Here is a 26,507-nt window from a genome sequence, read left to right on the forward strand (position 1 = left end):
GGGGGGGGAGCACTAAGCCCAGTGGATCCCAGCTGTCACCTTGTCCTTTCAATGCAACCACACATAAATTTATGCTACACTTTTTTGTTACTGCACAGAACTTAATGCAGGACTTCCATGTCAGGCAAAAGGGATGAAGTGAGTACTTCCAGAGGGGCTCAGATAAAATAGCCAAATTATAGGAAGAGGGCCTACTACTTATTGATACATTCCATTATTGAGAGATGCCTTCTCTGCGTGAAGTAGAACTCCAATATTTCCTTTGTTAACCTCCCTTCTGCTGAAGAGACTGAAGAAGTGTCAGGTCTTGCTCCATTTGTTTTCTGATGCTGCTTTCTATAGGCAAGTTACTGTAATTCCGCTGAAATCTGTAGTGGCTGGGAAGCTGGTGGCTTTCTGTAGACTTAAGATTTTTATCTTGTTCTGCAATTCACCACACTGTCACATCTAACAATGATCTTTTATACACTAAAGAAAGTGGAAGAATTCTGTTAGTTTTCAAGATTAATTTGTAAGTTAGAGTTCTTGCCTCAACCTGTAAGAATTGATAGGAGTAGGTCAAGCTCAGGAAAAATGAGCTTGCTTATTTCCTGGGAAAGATTTGGTATTCTATACATGTGTCAGAAGAAAGACACATGTGAATGATGGACTGTGAGATGCCTCTCCCAGTGTTTGTTTCATCACTCCCATAGACCAGAAACCAGGCTCCTTGAGCCAAACAGGAAGAATAACTTTTATCTTGTTATGACTGAGAATAAACTATGATGAGCCAAAAGGACTTGGACTGAAGGTAGAGATTAATATTTTAGAAGACCCGGAACACCTGATTGTGCGTAATGGAAAACTTGAAATTAAGCTGCTAAGCTTGTATTCCAAGCAGGTTTATAAGAATTTATGATGTTATTAGTGTGTTAAAGCTTTAAGAGAGGTATCCCTTAGAGCTTCCCTCAACTCATCTTTTAAAGGGAGGTCTTTAAGAAGAACCTTTTCATTGGTTAATGTAGACATTTGTTGTCTAAAATAAGTCAGGAAGTAATTTCATCAGTATTTATTGGGTGGAAAATTCAGTGCTGCTCTGAATCAAGACTGGATTGCCAAAGAAGTAATTCATGAGTGTGTGTGTGTTTATGAAAGAGAGCTTTCTATGTTAAGTTTCTTCTTGCTAGTGAGCTTCTCTCCTGAGATTAGGATTTCTGGACACTGAGGACTGCTTCATAGTGAATTTGAACACAGATTTGTATCTTGAATTTGGCTTCAGTCATGGATACATTTCTATGCATCCAGTTCATTTGTCAGTCACTGACTTTAACTAGATTTTGAGGATGCTCCTGAATGCTTCACTACCTCCAGAGCAAAGTATGTTTCACATCTTTCATAAATGCTAACTTCCATTTGTACAGTTATTTCAGTTAGGAGCTTTAGAAACATCAGTGAGCTTGGCTGTAAAAAGCCCTTATGTAAATATAACCTCGTACTCTATGGTGGCAAGTCTGATGCACAGAGTGACTTAATTGGAATAGGAAAAGAATCTAACTTGGCTGACACCTGTGGTTTAGTTGCAGAGCCATCTTTTTCCTATGAAGTAGAGAACTGAAATCATGACTTATCTCCAGCTCTTGCTGTATACTGTCAGAAAGCAGTGAAAGAGGAGGTTAATGGATGCCTTGCTTTTATGAGACAGGAGAAAAAAATGGGGCCTTGGGAGGGACATCTGTCTTGTTCCATGTGCACTTAAAAGGTTTTTATTGAGGCATGAAAGGTTGCGTTGTTCCATGCTTTGTCTTTCTGTGGCTTATCCAGGCAGTGATGTGCTGCCAACAATTCAATGAAGGAATTTCTTGAAATATATCCTATTAACCAATCTTAAACCTCATGTATGTGTTGTGTGGGTACTCATAGAAGAGAATGGAAATGGAATTGAGGAACCAATTCTTCTTTTCCCCCTTAAATCCAGAAACAATATCTAATGAGAGAGACAGTGACACTGAAGATACAGGTTTACATGAACTGTACTTGCCAGGCATATGTTATTGGGGAGGAAAAAAAGGGCATAAAAAAAAAAAAGAACCTGAGTTTGTTAATGTTCAAAGTGTAATTTTATCTATGTCTTTTGAACTGGGATGGGGGAAAAAAAGACAGTCTCTAAGAGCTTTAGAAATGCCTGTTCTATGAGTATTTTTCCTTACATGCTTGCTATATCCTGGGTGCATTTACTCAAGTTTGTGTATGTATGAACTTCAGCGAGCAATGTCAGAGGAGAAGGGGATAATTTGATACTGTGACTGGAGGAGAGAATAAATGAGATGGTAAGATTACCTCCAAAGCCCACTCTTCAGTTTGGTATGATAGTTTAAATTATTTCTACACTCTCCAATCTATGAGGCAAAAGAAAGAAATGCAGTAAAACTGTCTCTAAATCAGTAATCTCTGGATATATGAATTATCTGAACTTCTTTCTGCCCACTACTTTTTGTATATGTATTGAACTCTGGGAATAAATGAAGATTTATTAGTCAAATATTGTGGGCATGTGGAATTATGTGAACTTCTTTCTGCCCACTACTTTATGTATATGTATTGAACTCTGGGAGTAAATGAGGATTTATTAGTCAAATATTGTGGGCATGTGTCTAGTGAGGTACTCAGCCTGTGGATTAACCCAGATGTACAAATTTGTGCAGTATAAACAATACTTTGATAAGTACTGGGCACAAGAGGGGTTCTCAACCTGGCCCAGAATTTGGCATAGCACTGTCTTTGCACTTCATCTCCACTGGCTGCATGGCCAAAGGCATAATTGCATAATTAAATACCAAGGTCCAGCTTGTTATCTGGTTCTTGCTTTGATATAAGGAAAAGATAGCAACAGAGTGACTTGCGGGACTTGTTCAAGCAAAATTTTATGTTCTGCTTGAGGTTTTAAGTGTTGCAGCATCATAAGGTACTTCTGTGGGCTTTTACCTGTGTAATATCAAGTGGTGTTGAAGGCTTCCCAGGAAAGAGTAGTAGAATGTTTGAAATTCAGGGAAATATTTCAGCTTTCATTGCTTCTGGAGACATTTCACTGTTGAAAAGTCCCACACTGGCAAAGTAAGCAAGTGCTAAAACTGGAAACCATTCCTAAATTAGGAGATCCTGGACTGCAGCTTAAGCCAGTTCTTATTTTGTCTTAATTTGTCTATGTCTTGTGTTAGGTAAAATAAAGTATATTCCCATGGAGTCCTTGTAATGCATTGTCAAATAAGAAGTGTCCTTGCTGAGGCAAGCAGTAAATCAATGGAGCGCAAGGACAGGCAGTATGTGCATTTGGGAGTTTAGTTCTGAGAGAGTTCCCACTGAGAAACGGATTTTTGTCCAGGAAGTGTGCCAGCATAGGTAAGGAAACCAGGTGGTGGTGCTGGACCCTCAGGATCAAGAGGATGCTTAACAAGCCCAACATGCCCTATCGTGAGTGTCCAACCGGGGCAACCCTCTTGGAGGGCTTTCCAACGTGGCTGTTTACACTGGAATGCTGCTTTTCATAAATAATACATGAATATCGATGTCAACAGTAGCTTCCTGTTCCCTGCAAGAAAGCAAGCTGTGTGAATGAAGAGGAAGCAGAGCTGCTGCCTCTCCAGTCAGCTCTGGTGGTCAGTACCATACAGATGTTTTGCAGCTTGCAGTATGAGCAGCTGACCATCCCTGTAGTAATTGGACTCTTGTGTAGGACACACCACAAAATAGCAATACTACTGAAAAGCCTACATTTATATAGAAACAACCCCATTCTGCATCTGTCCATAGGATATGCAGTTCCTAAAATGGGTATTATCTCTCCTCTCTCTGTACTGTGTATAGTGTGGTACTCCACAAATGCAGAATTTGTAAATATATTTGATTTCCAGCCGCTTCTTCAGTTCCTTTGCATTTTACTGTAAGAAAATGTGACCTATATACAGGCTTTATAAGACCTTCATCCTCATTTATTCAAAAGCATTAACATTCCATTTGCTGACTAATACCTATTTCTCTCTGTGTGCATAGGTGAGGGGGAATGGTTTATATTTAAAGCTTTCTAAAAGAATCTCATCTTTCTTTAGGAAGTGACTGATTTTTTTGGAGTGCTCGTATTTCAGAACTAGTTATTCAAAACCTCATGAACCAAGTATCTAATCAGCTTTTGAGGAAGCTTAACAGTAATACCTTTCAGGCAATGTCCACAATCAGTTTGAGGAATTTTATTGCTCTGTTTGCTCTGTGCTGTTCACATTAATGGGACTTGTGGATATTGACATGGATCACCTGAAAGTCTTCTATAATCACAGAAACCATTTAGTTACTACGTTTATGCCCATGTCATGATGGATGGTTTCTGGGTGTCCCAAACACCAACACACACAAATCCTTTCCTCTTTTGCAGTTGACTGAAATGCCTCTCTCAAGCTTTCACCATCTTGTAACTTCAGGGAATCTTTTGACACCAATAGAAATGTGCTGCACTGGCTGTGGAAATTCATATTTGGAGCTGCAAATCTTTATTTGGCAGAAGATGGGGAGATTATGATTGCGATCGAGATTGCAGTTGAGATAGGTCAACTCAACTTCTTAACTGCTGTCAGGTTGTCATGGAAGTGAGTGGCACTTCCTGGTGACACTGTCAGAAACAACAATGGATTAATGATGATCCATCCCTGATTTCCATATATGAATTGGATGGCCTAAGATGAGGTTAGGTTTATATTGTGTACTCTGCTCTGAAGGGAGAGCTTTTTAAATCTGTCTGTTTAGCAGTTCTCAACATGGTAGGTGATGAAACTGTTTTCAGAATAATTTGAGGGGATAGGTCAAAAACTATGGAAAATTTGAGGACTTATTTTTTAGCGAATTCAAATGTATTGGATGCCCCAAGTGGACATACATAGGTTAGCAGAACACTGAAGAACAAATGTCTGTTTGCCTGCATGCTGGAAATGAAGGGAGGTATCCTGGCAGACAGCCTAAATTCCTGTGTTTTAACAGTAGTCTGAGATGATTTAAGTCCAGGATTTCAGCTGTAGCCTTCTGAGAGCAGTGCTCATTCAGTGTAGTGAATCAGTAAATTAGAAGGGCTTGATGTGTGACTAATATGATAGGGGCTCTTTCAGCAATTTTACTGGTTCCTCATAAAATAGTGGCAAGTTTAGCATTCCTGTTCTTGAAGGATTACAGTTGATTGGCCTAAAAATATGTAAAATAAGGATAAACTCTTAGATTATCTTAGCCATAGTAGAATGGGTAACAATTCTCTATAAAAGAAGCAGAGGTGGCTTGATAGTTGGTCTAAAAAATGCTGCCATACCACATGTCTCTTTCCCTCCCAAGTACAAATCACAGTTCTTCAACTTTGCCTTTAATTGAAGTGTTTAATGGCTGAAATAAAATAAACCTAAGCAAAAAAGAACTACATGATGGTCTCAAGTACTTTTCTTGATGTGCCTCACAAAGGTGTTCTGTTATTGTGGTGATAATGATAGGCATGAGAACTGAAAGTGAACACGTGAGAAACTGGTTCTTGCAAACCTTCTGCAGGGTGAAGGAAGCTATGCCTTGGATGATTGCTAGCAGTAATTTGGGAGGGTTCTTTTTAGGCATATGTTGCGATTTTGTGACACGCATTGGTGAACAAAAGCTATTTGTGGTTGAAATGAAGGAAGGAGCAAAAGGAAGCTATTAGTAATTGCATGTAGTACAATAGATGACATCACACCGTGGTAAATTCATGCAGATGTAATAGTCAAGAACCTGAAATCAAAGTTTTGAGGGTATGCTTCAATAGGGCTGACCCAGCTTACTCTGAAGTCAATAAAGATCTGTCAGGTAATTTGAGGAGAGCTGGGTCACATCTGTTTGAACTCTTTCTTTTCTCAGACAAGGAAAGGCTGAGATGTGGCTTCCTAACAGGAGAAAAAATGTTAAATGGGCCATCAGAAGAATGAAATCATGGGATGTTTAAAACCTTTTAAGAATGCCAATGGAAGTGATTGGTAATGATCCCAGTTTTCCAGAGAGATGATAAATAGTCTAAGATCCCAAGGGACTCCTTTGTATGTTGTGTGCTGGCTTTTCTGGAGAAAGGTCAACAAAAATACTCAATGCACTAGCGCTGTGTTGTTTTACAAAGGCAAACAATTGTATATTTTTTTGTTCCCTGAAGTAAAATATAAATATCTTACACATATCTAAGGTGTGTGTCTTGTACCCTGAAGTAAAACAGAGCGAGGATTATGGTTTACTCTTTCTTTTCCATATGGATGGAAAGCCATAGACATTATTGACATTTGTAGTGATGGGATGAATTTATCCCATTAGTTTTGATGCAGACAGGGTTAGAGATGAGCCAAAGTACTGTAGATTAGCATGACAGAAGCAATATTAACTTGTTCATGGAGCCACAAAGATGTAGTGAATGAAATGCCTGTCTTACTCCATCTGCAACCCAGAGGCACTTCTGGATGAGGAGGGGTCAGCTAGTGAGCTTTAGCTGATGACACTTGTTTTTTTCTGTCCTCAGATATCTCAGCTTATGACAGAGACTAGTCGAGAGGCCCTGACTGAAGCAGCATTGAACCGCTACAATGCAGATAAACCTTCCTTGTACAGCTTCCCTGCTTCCCAGAGCACGTATGTTGCCAATGAAGTATCCACAGGCACCTCTGTGGCAGCATCATTTTTTGCCAGGTAAGAGAGATTTCTCAGTTTTTCCTTCTCTGGAAACATAATTTCATTCAAAGGAGATGATGATTCTGTAGTGAAGAAGTGAGGCTGACAGGCTACAGCACACATGTCAAAACATGGCTATAGATACAGATACTGTTACAAACTTGCGGGAATTACCATGAAAATGTTATTTAATCTGCCTGTATGCAGTCGTCTGTAAAATGGGGATGATGCTTATACATTCTTCTGTAAAATATCTCTTTAATTCTTGATTTGGTTTAAAATGTGATTGTGCTCTCAGAATAATACTTGTTTTGGTGATGTTTTTAGAGGGGTGTATCCCTGAATGAGAAGGGCCTATTCAAGTAATTTTCTGAGATAGGCAATTAATTATAGACCTAACGAGATGGATATTTCTGTTTGGTGGGCAACATTCAGTCTTTGTTATTGAATTTTACTTCCGTCTAGGGAAATTATTAAGATTTCCACTTTCAGACTGAAAAGTCAACGTTTCTGATTTCAGTTTCTGTCCCTGTCATGCTCTTGAATTGACCTGAGGGTTAAACGCAGCCTCAGTACACCCTTTCTGTTGAATATTCAGCCAATGTTTCAAAAAATCTCAATGAGAGAAAGTTTCATTTAAAAATCTCATGGATATCATAAATTGTTAATAAAATTGTTTCTTAAAAGGGCTTGGCAGCTAATAAGTGAAATATCCGCTATCAACAACAAATATTTTTCTGTGCAGAAATATGCTCTTTGCAGAACATAATCTTTTTAGCCCAGTTGAATCCTTATGTAACTGAAGAAATTGAAATAATCCTTGTTTTTTAATGCTTTTCAATAACTAGAAGATTAACTTGGGAAGAGTTGTGGAAGTAATGAAATAACAAGAGAATAAACTATTTTTACAGCACTTCCAATCCAATCCAATCTAGTGAGAGATCTGAATTTCAAAACATGGAGTGAACTTTTGAGTGAATGCCTCAGGCATATTCAGATTAATTTACTACCCTTTAGAGAGCCAACTGTTAGTAATTCCTCATGATTCTATTTTATTCTTAAGGTAAATGGAAAACTTACAAAGTCACTGTAAATCTGGAAAGAAGATTTTCCTCTCCTATCTTTCCTCACAAACATGAGGACTGCATATGTTCGGTGTCACACAACAAGTGAATCATGTAAAAGGGTTAAGAGTAGCATTTTAGAAGACCCAGTGAACATTGTTTGGGGCAGCTCTGCCATTTTTTCTTTACAGATGTGATGCTGCAATAGCAGATGTGGATGATGCCAGTGCTCTCCATTTGCTGCCCCTTTCTCTTTAACTGCAGGCAGTTTAAATTAAAATCGCTGAATGTACTTATAAGGTAATATCTAACTGGAATGCAGATTGGGATTAGCACATATTTTAGCCTGAACTGATTTATGAAGATGGCTTAACTCATTTGTTCTTAATTGTTTCACTGTTTTATGCTGGGAGAATTCATTTGCTCTTCATATACTCTGCTGAAATGTAGGAAACTAATTAAATTTACTCAAAACTCCTAGTGTAAATCACAGCATTTTAAATATAACTGTTAGTTTCTAGCTGGTGGTGTGAATACTGGGTATGCTTGTCCCAGCAGAGATCTCATGTTTAGACTCTGTTTTTAAACTATACTTAGCAAGACAGAAATGTCTAGTTTAGTTTGGGGTATTGCATAATTAGATTAATATCACTGATATAAATCAGTTTTGTTCTGGACTTCGTTATATCATCTGCTGACAGTTCAAGCATTTTGTTGCTGCTTGACCTCCTAACAAGAAAATCCACAACTTCTTTTCAGAATGTGGATCTCATTATTTTCTGTTTTGCACTTTATGTGTCTATTTGCATTTTTGTAAAGTTGGGGTAACAAGCATAAATAACTGTGTATTATAAAATATGAAGTAGAAAGCAGTGGTTGTCAAGCTCATTAACATGGTGCACTGTTTACAGTATGAAACAGCCATTCATACCAGGTATGTGAATTCTAAACTTTTGCCTTTTCTGAATGTAAGTGGCACATGGAGTAGTGACTACCAACTACGCCTGGGTTTGTTTGAATGTATGTCACATACTATGTTTTCATGGTCAGTAAGTAAGAAATTATTACCCAGACAGGGAATTTTGCTAATGTGAAGCTGAAGCAGAAAAGCAAAAAATATTATTTTGAAATTTAAATAACATCCCACAGTATTTTACTCTTAAGTTCCCTAACAAGCAAAGCAAACCTCAGATGATGCTCAGATATAAAAGCCATCCATCATCAGGAAAAAAACCTCAATTAACTAAAATGCTATAGTATGGAGGAGATGTCAAGGCATCAGAGGGAAATTTTGGTTGTAATTACTTGAGAAATATCAGGAGTGGAATACTGTGAGTTCATAATTTTTCTGTTCTCAGACACTACTAGTCCAACAGTGATACTCACTTGACTGGACTACAGCTGGCACTGAGTCATGGAGAAGTGTCTGAAGGCCACCACAGTGACTTTCTTTTGAAAAGCCAGGAGACTTATCACTTGTCTCAATAATGGACTCTTACTTTTTGTGATCTATAGCTGACAGGTTTCCAAGCCAGCTAAAAGGGCTGCAACTTCTGTGAATTGTCGTTTATCAGGATATCACTGCAAGAGTATTTATGGTATGTCAGGATTCCCATGCAACAGTATGTGAATGTTTTAAAGGAACAAACATTGAAAACTGTCCAAAGTGCTCTGCTGGTAGGCTTATGAATATTAGATGATACAGGTATGAATAATGAATTTCTAGTGGTGATTCTGAAACAGAAACTGAATTCAACTGATTGCACTTTTAATGACAAGCACCAAATTTGCCTTTCTGTTGTTCAGGGATATCACTCATTTTTGTCTCGGATCCTCCAATCCATGCTAATTTAGCATCATCTTGCTTCTTACTAGTACACATCTGTGATGAAAGATGAAAATAATTCATTTAGTGAATGTGAAATAGTGGTAAGATTCTTTACACAAAAAGAATCAATCACACAGCATTTTAGTATTTTTACATGAGTTAACTTTTGCCTTCAGTTTGGATCTTTGTGATAAGAAGCACTGCATTTTTGGGCCATTGCAGTCTAAGGTGTACTGGCCTTCTGCTTTGTGTCCTCCAAGCACAATGTAGGAGTGTGCCACCTCCAGTTAAGGGAGAAGTATATGTTGGTGCTGATGCTGCCCAAGAACTGAACAAAGGATTTTCTGTCGCTTGTCTCACTGGTGTCTCTGTGACGTTCTAGCACGTCAAGAGACATTGTACTGAACTTTGTTCCTACCTATGCTGGTTTCTACATGGAGAAAGCTTCTGTGATTCTGTCTTCAGCTTTGGTCTGACTCTCTGTAAATAAACCTGCCCTTCTGAGTAAAACTTCTTTGTTGTGACTGGGCTGTAGGGTTTCAATAGTCTCTCAAAGGATGATAGCATGGTGCAGAAACTAAAAGACAAAACTGGACCAGAGGCCTTCAGTTGTCCTTACAGCACCTAGAGGTTCTTGAGATCTTGGTACTGTTCCTTGTTTGGTCTGTCACAGTAAGGTTGCTTTCTTTCTTGGGGAGGAAAATTTTATTGTATCAGGCCAATGGAGAAACATAAAAGCCCATTTCATTTTGGACCTCAAAAAAGGTAAAAATTTTTGAGAAGGAGATATTTTTTAATGGTAGTCTGAAAGTTGTTTCCTGTTGCTGGTCAGGAAGTGTAACAGTGTGTCTTGAATAAAAGCCCGCCTCAGTCTGAAATCTGATATAGTCATACTTGAATTAATTGAACCTAATGGGAATGTAGATAATCTTGAGAGTAGCCTGAAAAGTCTGTTCTAGGGATCATTTTCTGTGTCTCTATACAGTTTAAACACTAAGCGAGGCCACACAAGGCTACTGTTGTAGATGTAGCAAGGCATGTTTTTCAAATGCAGAAATGTCTGGATTTTAAAAATACTTCTTAATCTGAGACAAAATGAGACTAGAAAGCCTTAGCTTCATGTATAACTGACATGCAGCTACTCATCATGGGATAAACTGTAGTTACAGTTACCTTCATTCTTGGAAAAACTTCTGGTGACCCCTCCTATACTCATTCCCTGTCTCTGTGTGGTTTGGCAACTGGGGGAAGAGGAGGTGAGGCAGTGCCTTGCTGCTGAGGGGTATTGAGAACGTTGTGGTCAAAATGCTGCTGAATGCTCCACAAATTTCCCTTCCGCTCCTGAGAATCCTTTTTGAGTATTTTTAAAAATTCTGGTACATATTGCATGAACTGCAAAGCTTATATGAGGACACTACTTGTGGGACCCTCTTGTTAAAGCTGCTGTGCTGTTTTGATGACTTATTGCTCCAGAGACCCCAGAATCTCATGGCTTACTGTTTTTTGCACACACATGATAAACTATCAGCTTATCACGTAATTTTGATGTTTGCTGTTTTTCATTATAGGTGCAATGTTATGTGACTTTTGTTGAAACTGAAAATAAGGATCGAGTCTGTGCAGTCTTTCTGCTTATAGGGAAAATTTTTAAAGCCCAGAGGTTTAGAATCCAGGAACACCAGGACTTCTCATTAAAGACTGTGTATTGTTTTAAATTAATCATACCATTTTAAGGTCCTGGCTTGAATTTTTCAGAGGTCTGAGGGAAGTTCACAAAAATGAACTTTTTCTGGCATTGCAACAGAGGGTTTGTCAGAACACGTGCAGCAAACCAGGTAAGAAACAGAGGTAGCAGCTAGTAGAGGAGGGAAATGGGCTGGAGTGGGTATTCCTGGACCACAGAGCCCAGCTTTGGCTTGGAATCTCCACAGGAGAAACATTTGATTTGTGTCGGTAGTCTGGTTGTACCTGGTGTAGCTGAAGTGTTATGCTAGCAGATGTGATCCAGGTCAGGAATCTCCTCTTGATACTCTTGTAACTTGTGCAGATACACAGCTGGCTGTGCAAGCACACCCAGGGCATTGATGCTCAGGAAAGAGCCCCTGAATATTGTCAGGTGGCAAAACCTACTTGTCCCATGTTCTGTGCCTTTCTGAAAGAAGTTCTGTTGAAGTTTTGAATATTTTTAAATGGTCTGAAGTACAGATGGTTCAGATAAGTTTCTTCATGCTGAAGAGTGGTGGACCCAACTGTTCTTGCAAGCCATGCAGAGGTTCACTGGTTTAGGCACTGCTTGAGAAGTCCTCAATGTCAAATAATGGTGACCTCAACATTCCTAAGAGAAAATTATTTTCTGAGTCTTAAGTGAAAATGTATTTTGATTTCTTGCCATATAAACTATGCTGAACCTAACAGGATTTTCTTTCAGTAGCTGAACAAACTAAATTTAACGGTTAAATTGTGGTCAGTCCCTCAGACATTTTGAATAACTGTTTATTAACAACTCTGATCAGAATTTCTACTCTTTTCCCTCATCCTCGTCATATACTGCATATGAAATATGTAAAAAGACGAATGTTAAAAGATCTATAGACTGTCTTTCAGTAGGAATGCTGGCAGCAATTTTTAAAACATCTGTAAATCATTTTCACAAATAATTCTACCTTCAAAGCCTATCTTGGGGCCAACTAGTAGGGGAAATTTCAATCACAAGGATCTCAGCCTGAAAGACTGTAAAACAAGTATTTAAAAGTGGCACCTAGGTCTGAATGTACAACTTCAGGGGCTGATTTTTCATACTTGGTCGATATTCATCGGAAATGTAGAAGATTTATGTTCATAGTCACTGCTTTTCTGTGCTCCCCATTGCTGTGAGAGCCCTAACTAGCAAGCCATTTCTCCTTCCTGTTATTGGTGTTATTTCATGTGTATAAAGTAAATGCCAATCAAAAGGGAATCTTGACTTCCCTGAATCCGAAGAAGGCTGGCAGTTGGGACATAAAGAATACTCTTTTTGTGTGGTTCAAAAGTAAAATGTTCTGGCAGGAAAGACTGTGTGAACTACATGCAAGAATAGCAAGTGCCTAGTAGTGGAGGCAATGATCTGAAGCACCCTAAAAAAATAAGGATTTAAGTGACACATCTGGATGAGGGAAAGCAAAGGTATTTGAATGATCTTTAATTTTGCGTGGTAGTTCTATCTTGGGTTCCAAACAATTTCCAGTGGTGGCTCTTTTTCAAAGCTGACACATTCCTTATGGAACTTTTGTTTGGATCAGTTCATATCTTTTGATTGTAAAAAACCCCAATTATCAACAAGACTGCAGACTAGGTCCATTTCTAACAGAATGTGTATCGGGTACATGTCTGAAACCAGTGCCTGAATCTTCTGATACTTGCGTGCTACTGTTATTTAAACAAAAACTCAAGAAAATGTATGCACTTTTAGACCTGTGTTGGAAATCTAGCTGTGATATGTTTAATCTGGCATTGGCCTGTAAACAGAAATAATTTGAACCTTCATGCCAATTAGATCCACTATATGTTGGCTGCAGATTAGTAGCTTTCATTCACAGCTTGAAATACACATAATGGACCTTGATTTTTTATTTTTTTTTTTAACAGAATTTTGGGAGTAGTCCATGGAGCTATAAAAAGAAACAAGCTAAAATTACCCTTAGATTATCGTGGAATACTATAGTTGCAGGGGTGTGCCATCTGCTTAGCCTCCAAGCACGTAAATGATAAAAAGGATGTAAATCCTCCTCATGTTCCTAATATCAAAGTAATTCACTTCAGATGTATGGGGCATTTACCTTAAGTTAACAAATACAGTTTTCTGGACTACGCATGTTTTAAAAATGATTATTTAGAACAATCTGAAGTAAAAGATTAGTATCCAGGAGCAATTTACTGACCATTGAGCAGAGAAATTAAAATTCCAATCACAAAAGGTATGTTACTTTGATTTTATGTCTGTATTGGAATATGTTACACCTGCTTCTGTGCACTGCACAAGGTGAGTGTTTCCTGATCTGCACTTGCCCCACATATGGTAAGTTTTGTATTGATGATAATGGTAATCACTGAATAATGTCGTTATTGAAAGATATTAAGATTTGGAGTTTGTTGTGTAACTAGTCTTTCACAGTCTTGAGAAATCTTGATAATTTTCTAAGTAAAGCTCCCCTTTCCTCCCTTTTTCTTTGGAAAGTTTTGAGCTATTATGATGTTTCTCTGTGATTTACTCCCCAATTCCATTTTATGAATATCTGGTTCTGTAAAGCAAAGGACACATAGTATGAAAGTTTTTCTGCTGAAGAGGTTATTTTAAAATGGCTGTCATCTCCCAATATAATTCATTATATTAATTGTTTCTAATATATATTGCCTGAAAATCAGATTCTTAGAATTTTTCTGATTCCTGTAAGAATCTGTGTTGTTTGTTTACAGGTTTTTGTTTCTGTAATTATGTGAGTGCTTTGCATAATTTTTCAGTTTAACTTTTTTTTGTACATACAAGTATGTGAACTTGTGTCTAGAATTCATTTGTCCTATTAATTTTTATATGTTCAGCTGTGTTCAACTTTTAAGTAAAAAAAAAAATTATCTGGGAATACAATACATTATATGTGCTTTTCTCTCCTTTTTTCTGTCTGCTTATTTTCTCATGTATAACTCCATGAAAATTTGTGGTAACCAGGGTCTCCATTAGCTAGTGGGCAAACACTGTCCATCTCTCTCAGATCCTAGAGTCAATAACTGATTATATTACAATGAAAAGGGTCAGTAATGCAAACACCTACTTAATCTACTTTATGCATTGTAAATGCTTTGTAGAAGTTCTGTGTTATGTAGCCTCTGTCGAGGCAGAAGGAGATAACCAAGACACCTCCTGTCTTCATTAGTTAGCAGTGGCCTTTGTCTGAGGTTTCTGAGATGTTACCTTAACTTAAAGTTTGCTTTCTCTATTTGTACCTCGCTGATTGCTGCTGTTACAGATAAGAAGCTTTAGACCTGTAAGTGACTGTGCTGGCCCCATTCTTGCTGTCACTCTCATGTCTTAGATGTAGTGTACTGATAAATGCTTTGCATTACTTGGAAGAGTATTGGATGCTGATGATATAGAACTGAAACACTGATTATTTTAGTGGCTTGCTAAGGAAGGAGGCAACTTTTCATGGATTTGTTTTCCTAATTTTCCTAGATGATTTCAAGCATTCAGTACAAAAGTACTTAGCTGTATGGAAGCTGAACTCTGCTGCTTTCCATACTAAAACAGAGGTAACTTCTTGCCACATCCTGTGATTTCCTCCTGATTTCAATAGATCACAAAGGGGGAGGCTAAGGATAGGTTTGGCCCTCTAATTTCTAAGAGTGATTTTTGGGGTGCCAGAGTACTTGCTATATGAACACCTGCTCCCTGCTGATTTAGGAAAACTTAAAAGAAACTGAGGCTATTTCTTTCCCTTGACACTGCATTTCCATGCATCTGACATGTACATTGAGAAAAATTGCTAGCAGCATATGCGGTAATCCCTCAGCACCTGCTACCACAGACTCCTGGTGTTTAATCTTGCCTTTTACTCTTAGGGCAGTGGAAATAAAAATGGTCAGCATTAATCTTCTGACTTCTAGTATAGTTGTGACTGTCAAGTATAGTATAGGCAACCTCATGTTGATTTACTGTTTTGCATATTTCTTGCTTCCCTTAAACCTTGACATAAGAGTTCTGATTTATAGTGTCTTTATCTTGGCTTGTGGAGAGAGAAAGATGAATTGATGTAGTTGCACTGTCTATAGCAGGAAATTATATGCACCACCAGTTGTTTTTTCCCCTCTAATACCATCAAACTAACCCTTCATGGAAAGAGGTAATAAATCCATAGTAACAAGACTTTTTCCTAAACACCTGGAAGTTCTGTGGCAAACTTTTTATTCTGATTACTACTTTCCTGTAACAGTACTTCTTGTAACAGTGCTGCACCAGCCGTCTTGAAATTCCAGCTGTGATTTACTCTGTCTGTAGAGTTGTCCACTGCCAGTCAGTGTTTTCTTAACCTTGAGAGCAATCTACTCAGCCGCTGAATGGCTTTTCCTTACAGTTACCAGTGAATACAGACCATTTTAGTTTTCCTTGCTCATAGAATAAAAACTCCAACAAGAAAACAGGTTGAAATGTTGAAGTATTTGTTTATTTCCAAATAATTTAACATTTGGTAGACAACTGCCAGTTGGGCTTATATATATGCATCTCTGTGATATGGTTGTAAAATATGGTAAGACCACAGTACACCTATATACATGACTAGGTGGACTGTAGCAAACAGAGACTTTGAACCTCACATCTTTGCTCAGCTGTAGATTGAACATAATGTCCCTCTTACAGGCTGCTGTTCATTGCCATGTTTCATTCAAACTATTGGGTTAGTGTCTTCTGAGTATCTCAAATTCAGATGACATGCATACATTGCATGCAGGACGGGCTCCAGAGCTTTCTACTATACATCTTGATTTGACACTACTAGTTGCCTTTCAGGAGACAGACCTGTTAAAGGATAAAACAAGAAATTGATGTGCACGTTTAGGAAATAAGTAATTACAGGAACATTGTATCTAACAGAGACAATTTTACTTGTGAATACATTTCTTGAGATTTCATGACTTTGGGGTATAGCTTTAGAGGTTTTCTTATGACTGATAAATTCTAGGGGCTTTTTCCTCAAGTGTACTTTCTGCTGTTTAATAAAGAATTGGCAACAATTTCTTCAGTCAAAGTGTTGACAGGGTTTGCCTCTTCTATTCAGCTGTCTATTTCCAGGGGAAATAGAGACAATTTCTTTAACATCTCTATTCTTCTGGTTAAAATTGGTCACTGGATTAAAATGTCCTTTTAGGGCATAGTCAGAGATTTTCATGTAGATTGTATATTAGTCATCCTCATTTCTTTAAATAATCAAACTAAAACCTACTGTTGATAACTAATGAGGAACTCTTTGGTTTTATTGTCCCAAGTCATAAGAGAAAGAAACCAAGCTAGTTACTCTAGCAATAATCTATTTGAATCTAAGAAAGAATGCTGAATAAGTGAAAATTGTGGAAATGTAGGCAAAGACAGAAAAGACAATATTAGCAGAAATTATTGCACAGAATGTTTTGGGTTGGAAGGGTCCTTTAAATATTGTCTAGTTCCAACCCCCCTACCATGGGCAGGGACACCTTCCACCAGACCAGGTTGCTCAAAGCCCCGTCCAGCCTGGCCTGAACACTGCCAGGGAGGGGGCAGCCACAGCCTCTCTGGGCAACCCCTTCCAGTGCCTCACCACCCTCACAGTAAAGAATTTCTTCCTTATATCTAATATAAATCTCTGTCAGCTTAAAACCATTACCCCTTGTCCTATCACTACACTCCCTGGTAAAGAGTCCCTCCCCACCTTCCCTGTAGCCCCCTTTAAGTACTGGGAGGCTGCTATAGGGTTTCCCGGGAGCCTTCTCTTTTCCTGGCTGAACAACCCCAACTCTCTCAGCCTGTCTTCACAGGGGAGGTGCTCCAGCTCCCTCATCATCTTTGTGGCCTCCTCTGGACCTGCTTGAGCAGGTCCATGTCCTCGTTATGCTAGGGCCCCCAGAGCTGGACACAGCACTGAAGGTGGGGTCTCACAAGGACAGAGTAGAGGGGGAACATCCCCTCCCTTGACCTGCTGCCCACACTTCTCCTAGTGCAGCCCAGGACACAGTTGGCTTTCTGGGCTGTGAGCACAGATTTCTGGGTCATAGTCAGTTTTCCACTCCCTACTACTCCCAAGTCCCTCTCCACAAGGCTGCTCTCAATCCACTCTGCTATTTCTATTTCTTTTCTGAGTATCTCTTTGTATGCAAATACAGGGAGAAATCAGACATCCTTTTATTAGAAAGAAAAAAATACATAGAAATTGGACAGCACTATGCCTCTTGTTCAAGCCATCTGTAAGCAAGCAGAATTATGAACCTGTTCAGGATGGACCATATTAACACTGTATTAAAGTTAAAAGGTGCCTATTTCTGCTTTTGTTTTTTATTACTGTAAGAGAAACAAATTAATGTGACACTAAACTTTCTCATTGCAATAGCTATTTCTTTTCCAGCTCTATTAATCTACTATGTTTGTCCCCTTGCACAGCATTATAAATCTTTGATTAAGACAGAACTACTTAATTCAGTTATGTGATGTTGTGGAAATATCTGACTAGTTGTGTAAGGTGAAAAACATCTGAGTTATGTCCAACTATGTATTTCTAAAATGTGCAAGATGACACTGTTCAGAGATTTCCAAGGGTCCCATGGCCTTTAGTTCAGGTCAGTTAATTAGCCTTAGACTTCCTGTTTGAACCTTGCTTCTTCTGATTTATTTTGGCTCTCTCCATAGGACACCACACAATAGGGTGTGTGTTCCAAAGCTGGCATTTCTCTCAGCCCCAGCTATTACCTGTCACAAGTGAGACACAAACCATCATGAGATAAAGCAAAAGATAAGTAAGATAATGTCTTAGATCTTTGAGTTGTAAGAATCTTTAGGTTTTACATATTCAGGTTCTTGGTTCTTTTTTTTTTTGTTGTGTTGTTTTGGTTTTCTTTCCTCTCTGCATCCATGAAGGTCAGAAGTGAACTTGCTTAATGAAAACTGAGAAAAATAATCCTGCAATGCCACAAGTTAAAGAGAAAGATTTTGTATTATGGAACTCATGAAATAATGTTGACAACTGATAGGAATGAGGAATTCATATATCTTCTGAATCAAGCTATGCATGGGAATGGGAAAAGAAGGAAGGAAAACAAAATAAAACTTTGAAATGAAATAGTAGTATTTCACTAAGTCCAGAAATTCTGGGAGCACCAGTGAGTTAATATGCCACTATTTAAGGGTTTAGTGGAACAATACTGGTCTCCAGGAACAATACTGGACATGACAAATCAGAGCAAACAGGAAAATACCTGTGCTGGGATAAGTGGTTTTTGTTCTTTGTGGTTTTTGTTTTGTTTTGTTTTTGTTTTATTTCTGTGTGTGTTTTTTTTAAGACACTAAAATATTGTCAATGGTTTAGGATTGTGGAAAACAGGTGTTGGTCATACTGGCTTGAAATGTTTTTCCTGAGGTGATTACATGTTTAGTTAAAAAAGTACAACTGATACAGTACAATCTATGCAGATTTCACTGAACTATTTGTGTTAATACCCTGTGAATTCTTGATTAATCCTTTACAGCAACATGAAACAAATTGGGAATGCATTAAAGAGACTAAACTAGGTGAAATTATGTATTATGTTAAATGACTCTGCTGTTGGGAGTCTGTAGAGGTACAGAATGCCATAGGGAACTAACTGTTCCAAGGCAACAATATAAATATATTTTTAAACCTTTCAGATGGTGTTGGGAAGGTTGTTAGCAACAGATTGCTTAGTCATCTGGGCCAACAATAGGTGTTACATTGATGTCAAATGTAATATCATAAATCCAATAGTAAAGAATCTAAACCGTGCTTGCAGAATAGGGGCCTATGTACTGAGAAGTGCTTCCTGGAAAGAATCTGTGTGTCATGGTTAATTAGTTGTATATGAGCACACAGTGAGACACAGTGTCCAGGAGAGCTAATGTAACTCTTGAATATCTGTAAGAATAAGAACACATGAAGAGAAAAGGGGAAGTTACTTTAACTCTTCATTAGGAATAGATATAGTCACTGCTGGAACACTGTTTGGTTCCGATTTCCACAGTCAAGAAGGATGGTGAAAAAATGGACAAACCTCAGAGAAGAGACACTAAGATGATTAAAACATGCCTTCCAACAGCTTGACTTTAGTTTATCAAACAGATTTAGACAGAGATGTGTTGACAGTGTGGAGGGAACAGGAACGTGATACTAGAGGACTCCAGTCTAGCAGACAAAAGCATGTCAAGATGTAATGGCAGGAAGCTGAATCTAGACAAATTCAGAATTGTAATGAATTGTGCGTGTTTAGGAAAAGGGGAATGATCTGCTGAAATGAACAAGAGTAGCAGAGAGTTCTCTTTTACTGTCTGGTTTCTAAATTAAAATTGATATTTGAACAAAAAAGGCTGTACTTAACCACAGTTTAGGGGGCTTTAGGGTTTTAATGTAGGGAAGATCCATTGCTTTTGCTATGCAGGAAGTTACGTTAGAGTGTCATTATAGTCTCATTTAACAATCTGGGAAGACATGGTCGTGTGTAAAGGTGCAGCAGCAAGGAATAGTATTTCTGCTCCTCTGTCAGACAGCAATGCTGTAACAAAGCACAAGAAAAAAATGCCATAAAGGAGTAAACTCTTTATCTTCTTAATTTAGTTAGGAGTGATTTAACATGTAAGCCTTTTAATTGATGTGGGTTTTTGTAGATGAACTTCAGAGGTGTGTTTTGGGTGGTTTGTTTGTTAAACTGCCACTATCTAGAATTTTAATTTTTGCCTTTTAATGCAACTAGATGTGTGAATCTTTGTTTTTTTCATAGCTTCTCTGGGCACACATCTGCTTTACTGGTGCATTGTTTTCCTGTTCTTTTGAGATTCCATCCATTTCTTGTCTGTTTCAGAAAGTACATCAATATAGATCATTTAAAAAGGAAAAGCCTTCCTAAAGTTCTAAGTGCTTTACTTCTTTCTTTGCCTCTTGGGTTGAGTATGTCAGTCAGCAAAGGTGATGGGCATTCATTGCTGACACAAGTAGATCAGTAAAAATCGTATCAGTGAGAAAAGAACATTCTAATATTTTGACATATAAATTAAGACAAGAATCTAGCAGCCAAAGCTGAAATAAAAAACATATTCCATCTGAAGGCAAAGGCTTTGGGGCAAATGTCTGTGCTTTAAAATTACTGAATTGATGAAACCAGTGAAAAAAAAAAAAAAAGTCAAACCCCAAAAATCCCAGCTGTTCCACTTGATGGCTCATAAAGTCTGAATAAAGTCCTTCAAGGGTTTTTTTTATAGGGAGAGACTATTTTTTGTATGCATAGTTATGGTAGCATCTGGTTCCCATCTCTGGGAATTCAGAGAATCCACAGGCACCGACATGCTGTCTGCTGCAGAGAAGCTCTACAACACAGATAAATACTTCAGACAAGCGTGCAATACATAATGTTATTGTCTGCAAGCTGGAAAGATGTCAGGGAGGAGGCAAAATCTGTATCAGTAAAGTTTGATTAACATAAGCAATAGAATCAGCCCTTGCATAAAATTTCCTTTGTTCACCTGTGAAGAGTGGACTGATAAGCTAGCAACACCTGAGTCAATAGGATTAATCAGTCAGAGAAGGTAAGCAAGGCATACCTAAGGCAAGAGGAGTCGGTGGCTTTTCACAGAGGCTATATCCTTCATGGAGTGTTCAAACAATGGGATTGGTAAACTAATTGTCAGCAAATTTGAGCAGGAAATGTAAAGGGCGTTTTTTGAATAATCACATTAGATTTAGTAACTGTGAATAAGAAAGGAAAACAAAATTTGTCTCAGTTATTTCTGGCTCTTCACATTTGTCATTCTAATGCCTTATCCTGTCTATAAACAGGATTTGTGTGTAAGAAGTTATTGTTATTTTATGTGAAATTATATTACATCATGTAAGAGTTTGTTACACATTATTGACATCTGGTATCACAGAAAACAAAATCTTCAGGTTGCCTTGAATGTAGGCACAGACACAGTGGGTTTTTTTGGTTTATATTATGCTCAGCACATTGTTTTTGCTTAACAAGTAGTATGATAGAGCAAATAGAGAGGGCGTGTAAAAATTTTACTTCTCTTATGGTGGGATATGGGCTCAATCACATTAAGAGTCAAAGCTGAAATGCATTTAAGTCTGTGCTTGAATGAAGCTTACCTTCATGCCAGGACACTTGCTTATGGACATATATATACAGAAGAGGTGATACTGATAGCAGATATCCTTTGTGCCTCAGGGAACCACCATTGTACTGTGTGAATATGCCTGACTTTTGTACAGTAACCTAGAGGTTAGTCCATTTCTCCAGGAAACTGGAGAACTGGGTTCTAGGCATCCCTGAACACAAAAAGAGTAAAAAATGGCAGCACATGCAACCCAAAGGAATGTCTTGAAATAATATGCGAGGAGAGACTAGATCCTCACTCTGATAATGTCAGCTGAGAATGCTCCACTGTGCAGGGAGGAGTGTGGGATCCACAGGGCCACTGGTAGCAAGTGAGAGTGAGCAAGCAAAGCAAGGCTGGGGAGGTGCTGTAGCCACAACTGTCTTCCTTCAGCAGCCACATGTAAAATAAAAAAGAGGTGCCAGTCATTATGTGTGACTTGGTGACTACACCCAGAAAGAAATTGCTACAAAAGTGCTGTGGTCTAGGAAAGAGATGTTATTTCAGAAATGTCTGTCTTCAGCACTTCCTATGGGTCGGTTTATATGTTTGCAGCATGCCAAGCTGAGGTGATGTTGAGCCAAGTGTCTCAATCTTGCTATATTCTGTGTATAGAAATTAGGTACTTAACCTGAGGTTTTGACTTTCCCATTAATAGGGTTGCTAATAAATTGCCATGCTTAAGGATGGCATGGATCTAGGCTGAAGTTTACACCTGAATCTGAAGAGTATGCTCAGACTTAAAGTTTCAGGTATAATTTGCATAAAAATAACAAGTATGTTGTGAAGACATGAACCATATATTCCTAGAATAAAAAATTCAAAATTGCTGAAGACACCACGTTTCCAAGAGCACCGAGATGGGAATGGTTCAGGAGCCTAGGTCCCATTTTCAGAAAATATTGAAGTGCTTATGAGCTTAAGTAACAGTGACTACCACTGGAATCTGGATTTCTGCACATCTAGGCAACTTCTGAAATTGTACCTGTGAAGTGATTACAACTTTTTCAGTGTTTCCAGGAGGCAGATTTTATAGCTGTGTTCTGATTCAAATTTGTCTCTAGTTCTGCCAAAAAGGACTATTCTTGAATTTTGAAAATTATGTTTATATTTAATTCCTAACAAATAACTACACTTAAACTCCAAACACATTATACAATACGTTAGCTCCAAGGGACAATATCCTAAATGAAAACAGATCCTTTTCTTTCTCTTCATGCCAGTTCTTTGTTTAGCAGTATGGCAATTTGCACACACATCCCAGATGTTCATGGAAACAAAATTCCTCTTTAATTTACAGCAGAATCTGGTTTTATCCCTTGCTGGTTTTGTATTTGTCAAAACCCCAAATGTTTAAAGCCTTATACTCAAATATGCTGCAGTAGTATTTTGCATGCCTCTTAAAAGCTAATGCTTGTAAAATCACAGAATGGTTCAGATTGGAAGAAACACCTGGAGGTCATCTAGTTCAACTTCCTGCTCAGAGTAGATCCAGTTACATCAGGTTGCTCAGGGCTGTGTCTCATGGAGCTCTGAATATCTTTGGATGGAGTATCTGTAACTTCTGAGTCCTGGTTCCAGTGGTTGGCCATGCGCATGGTAGGAAAATAATTTATTTATTTATAATTTGAATTTCCCGTGTTGCAGTTTCTGTCTTTTGCCTCTCCTTCTGTCCCTATGCATCTCCAAGAATGAGTCTGGCCCCATCTTCTCTAAACCCTCTTGTCAGTTGTAGACAGCACTAAGCAGTCCCCTTCACCTACTCAAGGCTAAGTAAATCCAGTTGTCTCAGCATCTCATACCTTACATGCTCCAACCCCTGACCAACCTGGGTGATCATCTCAGTGGAGAAAAAGATCGTTGTCTCATTGGCGAGAAGATCATGGAGGTACGCCTTTGGTGAGATACTGTTCTATAAATATAAACTGCTTGTATAGGAAATCTGACTATTGTGAAATTCAGCTTTTGCTGGGACTGGTCCTAAGGACATGCTCAAAATCTGAACTTTAAGATTCAGATTTTAGTCTCTGATGCTGACTATATTTTCCATTGCTTTTACCTGAGCAATACATAGTCAGGAGGGGCTGAACTGATTATACATTTAATAAGAAAATGTGTGATTCCAGATTTTAGATGTAGTAGTTTCTGTAGCTAATGGTTTCTCTGCTCTTCTCGTAGTGAATATAGGTGATACTGTGGAACACCCATGGTGGTTCATTCATATTTGCTTTGCACAGTCTTTGGCTGAGAGTCAAACAGCATTGACAGCCTGAGCCTCTGTTTCACATACTCATGAACTATTAAATATTGATGTTTCATGGAAAAAGCCATCATCGCAGATTGTGCCAGTTTGGGCACCAGATGATTATGTAGGCTGCAAAAGGATGTCTCCTTGGAGAGCTTTCTCATATGGGCTGCTGCTGTGGGCAAAGGGGGATGAAGGCTCAGCCAATGCCGAGGTCTTGTCAGGTGCTGCAGGGCTGGGGGGCTCCCCATGGTGGGAGGGCAGGGAACGGGCGGGCAGACAGGGCCTGTCCCACCCACCTGTGTATTGGGCTCCTCCCTGGGAACAGGCGGAGGCCAAGCTGGAATGTGGTACCAGCTCAGTGGGGCCCATGGCGGGACAGGGCTGTGGAGAGCTGGAGACTGACCATGCTGTGGCACCACTGGGACAAGGACTGATGTCGCCGGGAGCTGACGTGGGCTCCTGGGCTGGGGCAGGTGGGAGAACTCCAAGGACCCATAAGGCCTGTGGGTGCCCTCAGGGCTCTGACAGATCTAGAGTTGGGGCTGGGGTTAGGAGAAGGGTGAAGCCCTGAACCTGCAGTGTGTGTGAGGCTGCAAAGGGGGTGCAAAATAACAGTGCAAGCCGTGAAAAAGTTTCTCCCCTGTGAGCTTGTTCATGTAGACTTCAGCAGGGGGGAGCTAAAGCTTAGCCAAGGCCTAGGTTTAGGGTTAGAAGGTGAAAGCCCAGAGCTGCGTCTGGCATGGAGCTGAAAAGGAGCGGCAAAATCACAGAGCAGCCTGAAAAAAGATTTATCCCTCAGTGATTTGCAGAGAAATTTGGCTGAGGCTCTGATTAATACAGCAGAGGAATTGCTGCATTGCATGCAAAAATTACCTGACTGTAAGCGTCTATCAGATTCTCAGAGCACATCCCAATCATCAGATTCTCAGAGCTCATCCCAATCCTGTGTCTGTAGCATGTGAGAAGCAAGCCAATAATTAGACCTGCCTGAACTGTGATTTTGGACTGCTCAGTTTGTTCAGCATTCTTTATTTTTACACTGGAACTAGTATAATGTCAGACTACTTTGACTCCCACTATGGAGGGTGAGAAGAAATGAATATGGGAGTGACATTCATCTCCATAAACTTTACTGCACTGGCAACTAACTAGTACTGCCCTAGTTTTCTTACTGCTTCAGCTACTAGTGAAAGGGGAAATACAGAAGAGTCAGGAAATTCAGCCCAGGCACAATTCATTTTGCACACAAGCCACAGAAAAACAGCAGCAAGTGCTAATTATGGTTTTTAAGTTGAGCATTTCCTCTTTTTATGTGTCTGTTTGCAAACAGCAAATTCCCTCCACACCCACATAGTTGAAGACACGAAGATGATGCTGGAGCATGCAAACACATACTTGTCTATAAATTGACTTCAGACTTTCCTCCTTAGTATGGGTATCAGAATAGAAGATTATGTAACTTGCTCAGCGAGTCTCTCTTGGCTAGCTGGATCTGCCTAGTTTTACCAAAAATCTTCTGGCCTGGCAAGCACAGGAAAATAAATGCAAAGTGGTACAGTGCTCACAGAACATCCCTGTTCACCCTCAGTTATCCTCTTCCCTGTTTTGGAGAGGCTGCTGACTTCTGGCACTTGCATTTACATCTTTAGGCAGTGCCCCACCTTGAGCTGGAATTTTATTCTGGACAACAGTGAGGATAATGTTATTTAGAATTTCTCTGTGAAAGGAAAAATTATTTTTCTCTTCCTTCAGTCTGTTGGTTCAAAGTCGATGCTGCAGCACCTGGTAAGTCATACTTGTGTCCATGAGACCTGGCTGGTACCATCTCCTCCCTATGCCCTGGTTTCTCAGGAAGAAGTGAAGGAACACAGAGTGCTCTTGCCAGGCCCCTGGTCTGGATGCCAGCACGAGGGCTGAGACAGCTGGAGAGGTAAACTTCTGGGTTAGGCAGAACTACCTGGCTTGGCGGTCAGGCGAATCAGCAGAGGAGCTGTGTGAGGACTAGAGTCTGGTATCCTGTAATGCATAGATTCTCTGAAAATGAGTAGGGAATGTTCTTATTCTGCCAGGGAGGATACAACTCCTGAGAAATTGTAGTCTTCTGGCCATGGTATTCCCTATATTATACTGAAAAGTCTGATAGAAGTACAAAGCATGGTCAAGTAAAGGAGAGCTTTAAAAATCCTTAGGAGCAAACAGAGAATGTGGTATTTTGTGTTCCCCTACATGAGCTTGGTCTTGTGGACTCAAGGGCAGAAGAGCTCTTTAGTCCCCCTTTGATAGGCAGAGAATGATTTTTTTTTTTTTTCCTTGGTGCTTTGGCAGTACATTGGCTTGGAAGTTCACAGTGATATGGCCAATGGTATTTCATTACAGCCCAATACAGATGTCTAACTGTTTGATCTTTTCTGATTCATATGATACTCACATTACATAAATCTTCCTCCTCTGAGAGGATTTCCTACCTCTAAAGATTTCCTATGGCCTGTGGGGATTCTTCAACCTTTTGTGGTTCCCCAGTCATCTTTCCCAACTCATCTTACTGTTTGCTCCTGCTCTCCTGTTACCACTCCTCTCCTTGGCTCCTTCTCCGTTGGCATTTGCTTCCATATAGCTCTTAGTTAATTAACTTTAGGACATTGAGAATCAATTTTTGCTGTGTAGTAAAGTTAAGGAATTCCTATCCCTCATCTTCCCCAGATGCTTACTCTTGACTTGGTTTGGCTCTACACCTTCCCTTTGTGCAGATGAAAGCATGGGCTGGCCCAGCATGCTACACTATTGAATGATGAACTTTAAGAATAGCCCTGC

General features: G+C 39.2%; 1 protein-coding gene across 1 annotated transcript in view; it reads left to right on the top strand.

Annotated features, from left to right (window-relative positions):
- KIF26B (kinesin family member 26B) overlaps window positions 1–26,507 on the top strand; it is a gene marked incomplete at its 5' end in the record, with an annotated part of 298,247 nt that overhangs the window by 110,160 nt on the left and 161,580 nt on the right. The window contains one exon of the mRNA XM_026846220.1: window positions 6,533–6,699. Coding sequence (XP_026702021.1) covers window positions 6,533–6,699 — 167 coding nt within the window. The remainder of the gene's footprint in view (window positions 1–6,532; window positions 6,700–26,507) is intronic.

This window comes from Athene cunicularia (genome assembly GCF_003259725.1).
Source record: "Athene cunicularia isolate RWA chromosome 3 unlocalized genomic scaffold, athCun1 chr3_part1, whole genome shotgun sequence".
NCBI classification, from domain to species: domain Eukaryota; kingdom Metazoa; phylum Chordata; class Aves; order Strigiformes; family Strigidae; genus Athene; species Athene cunicularia.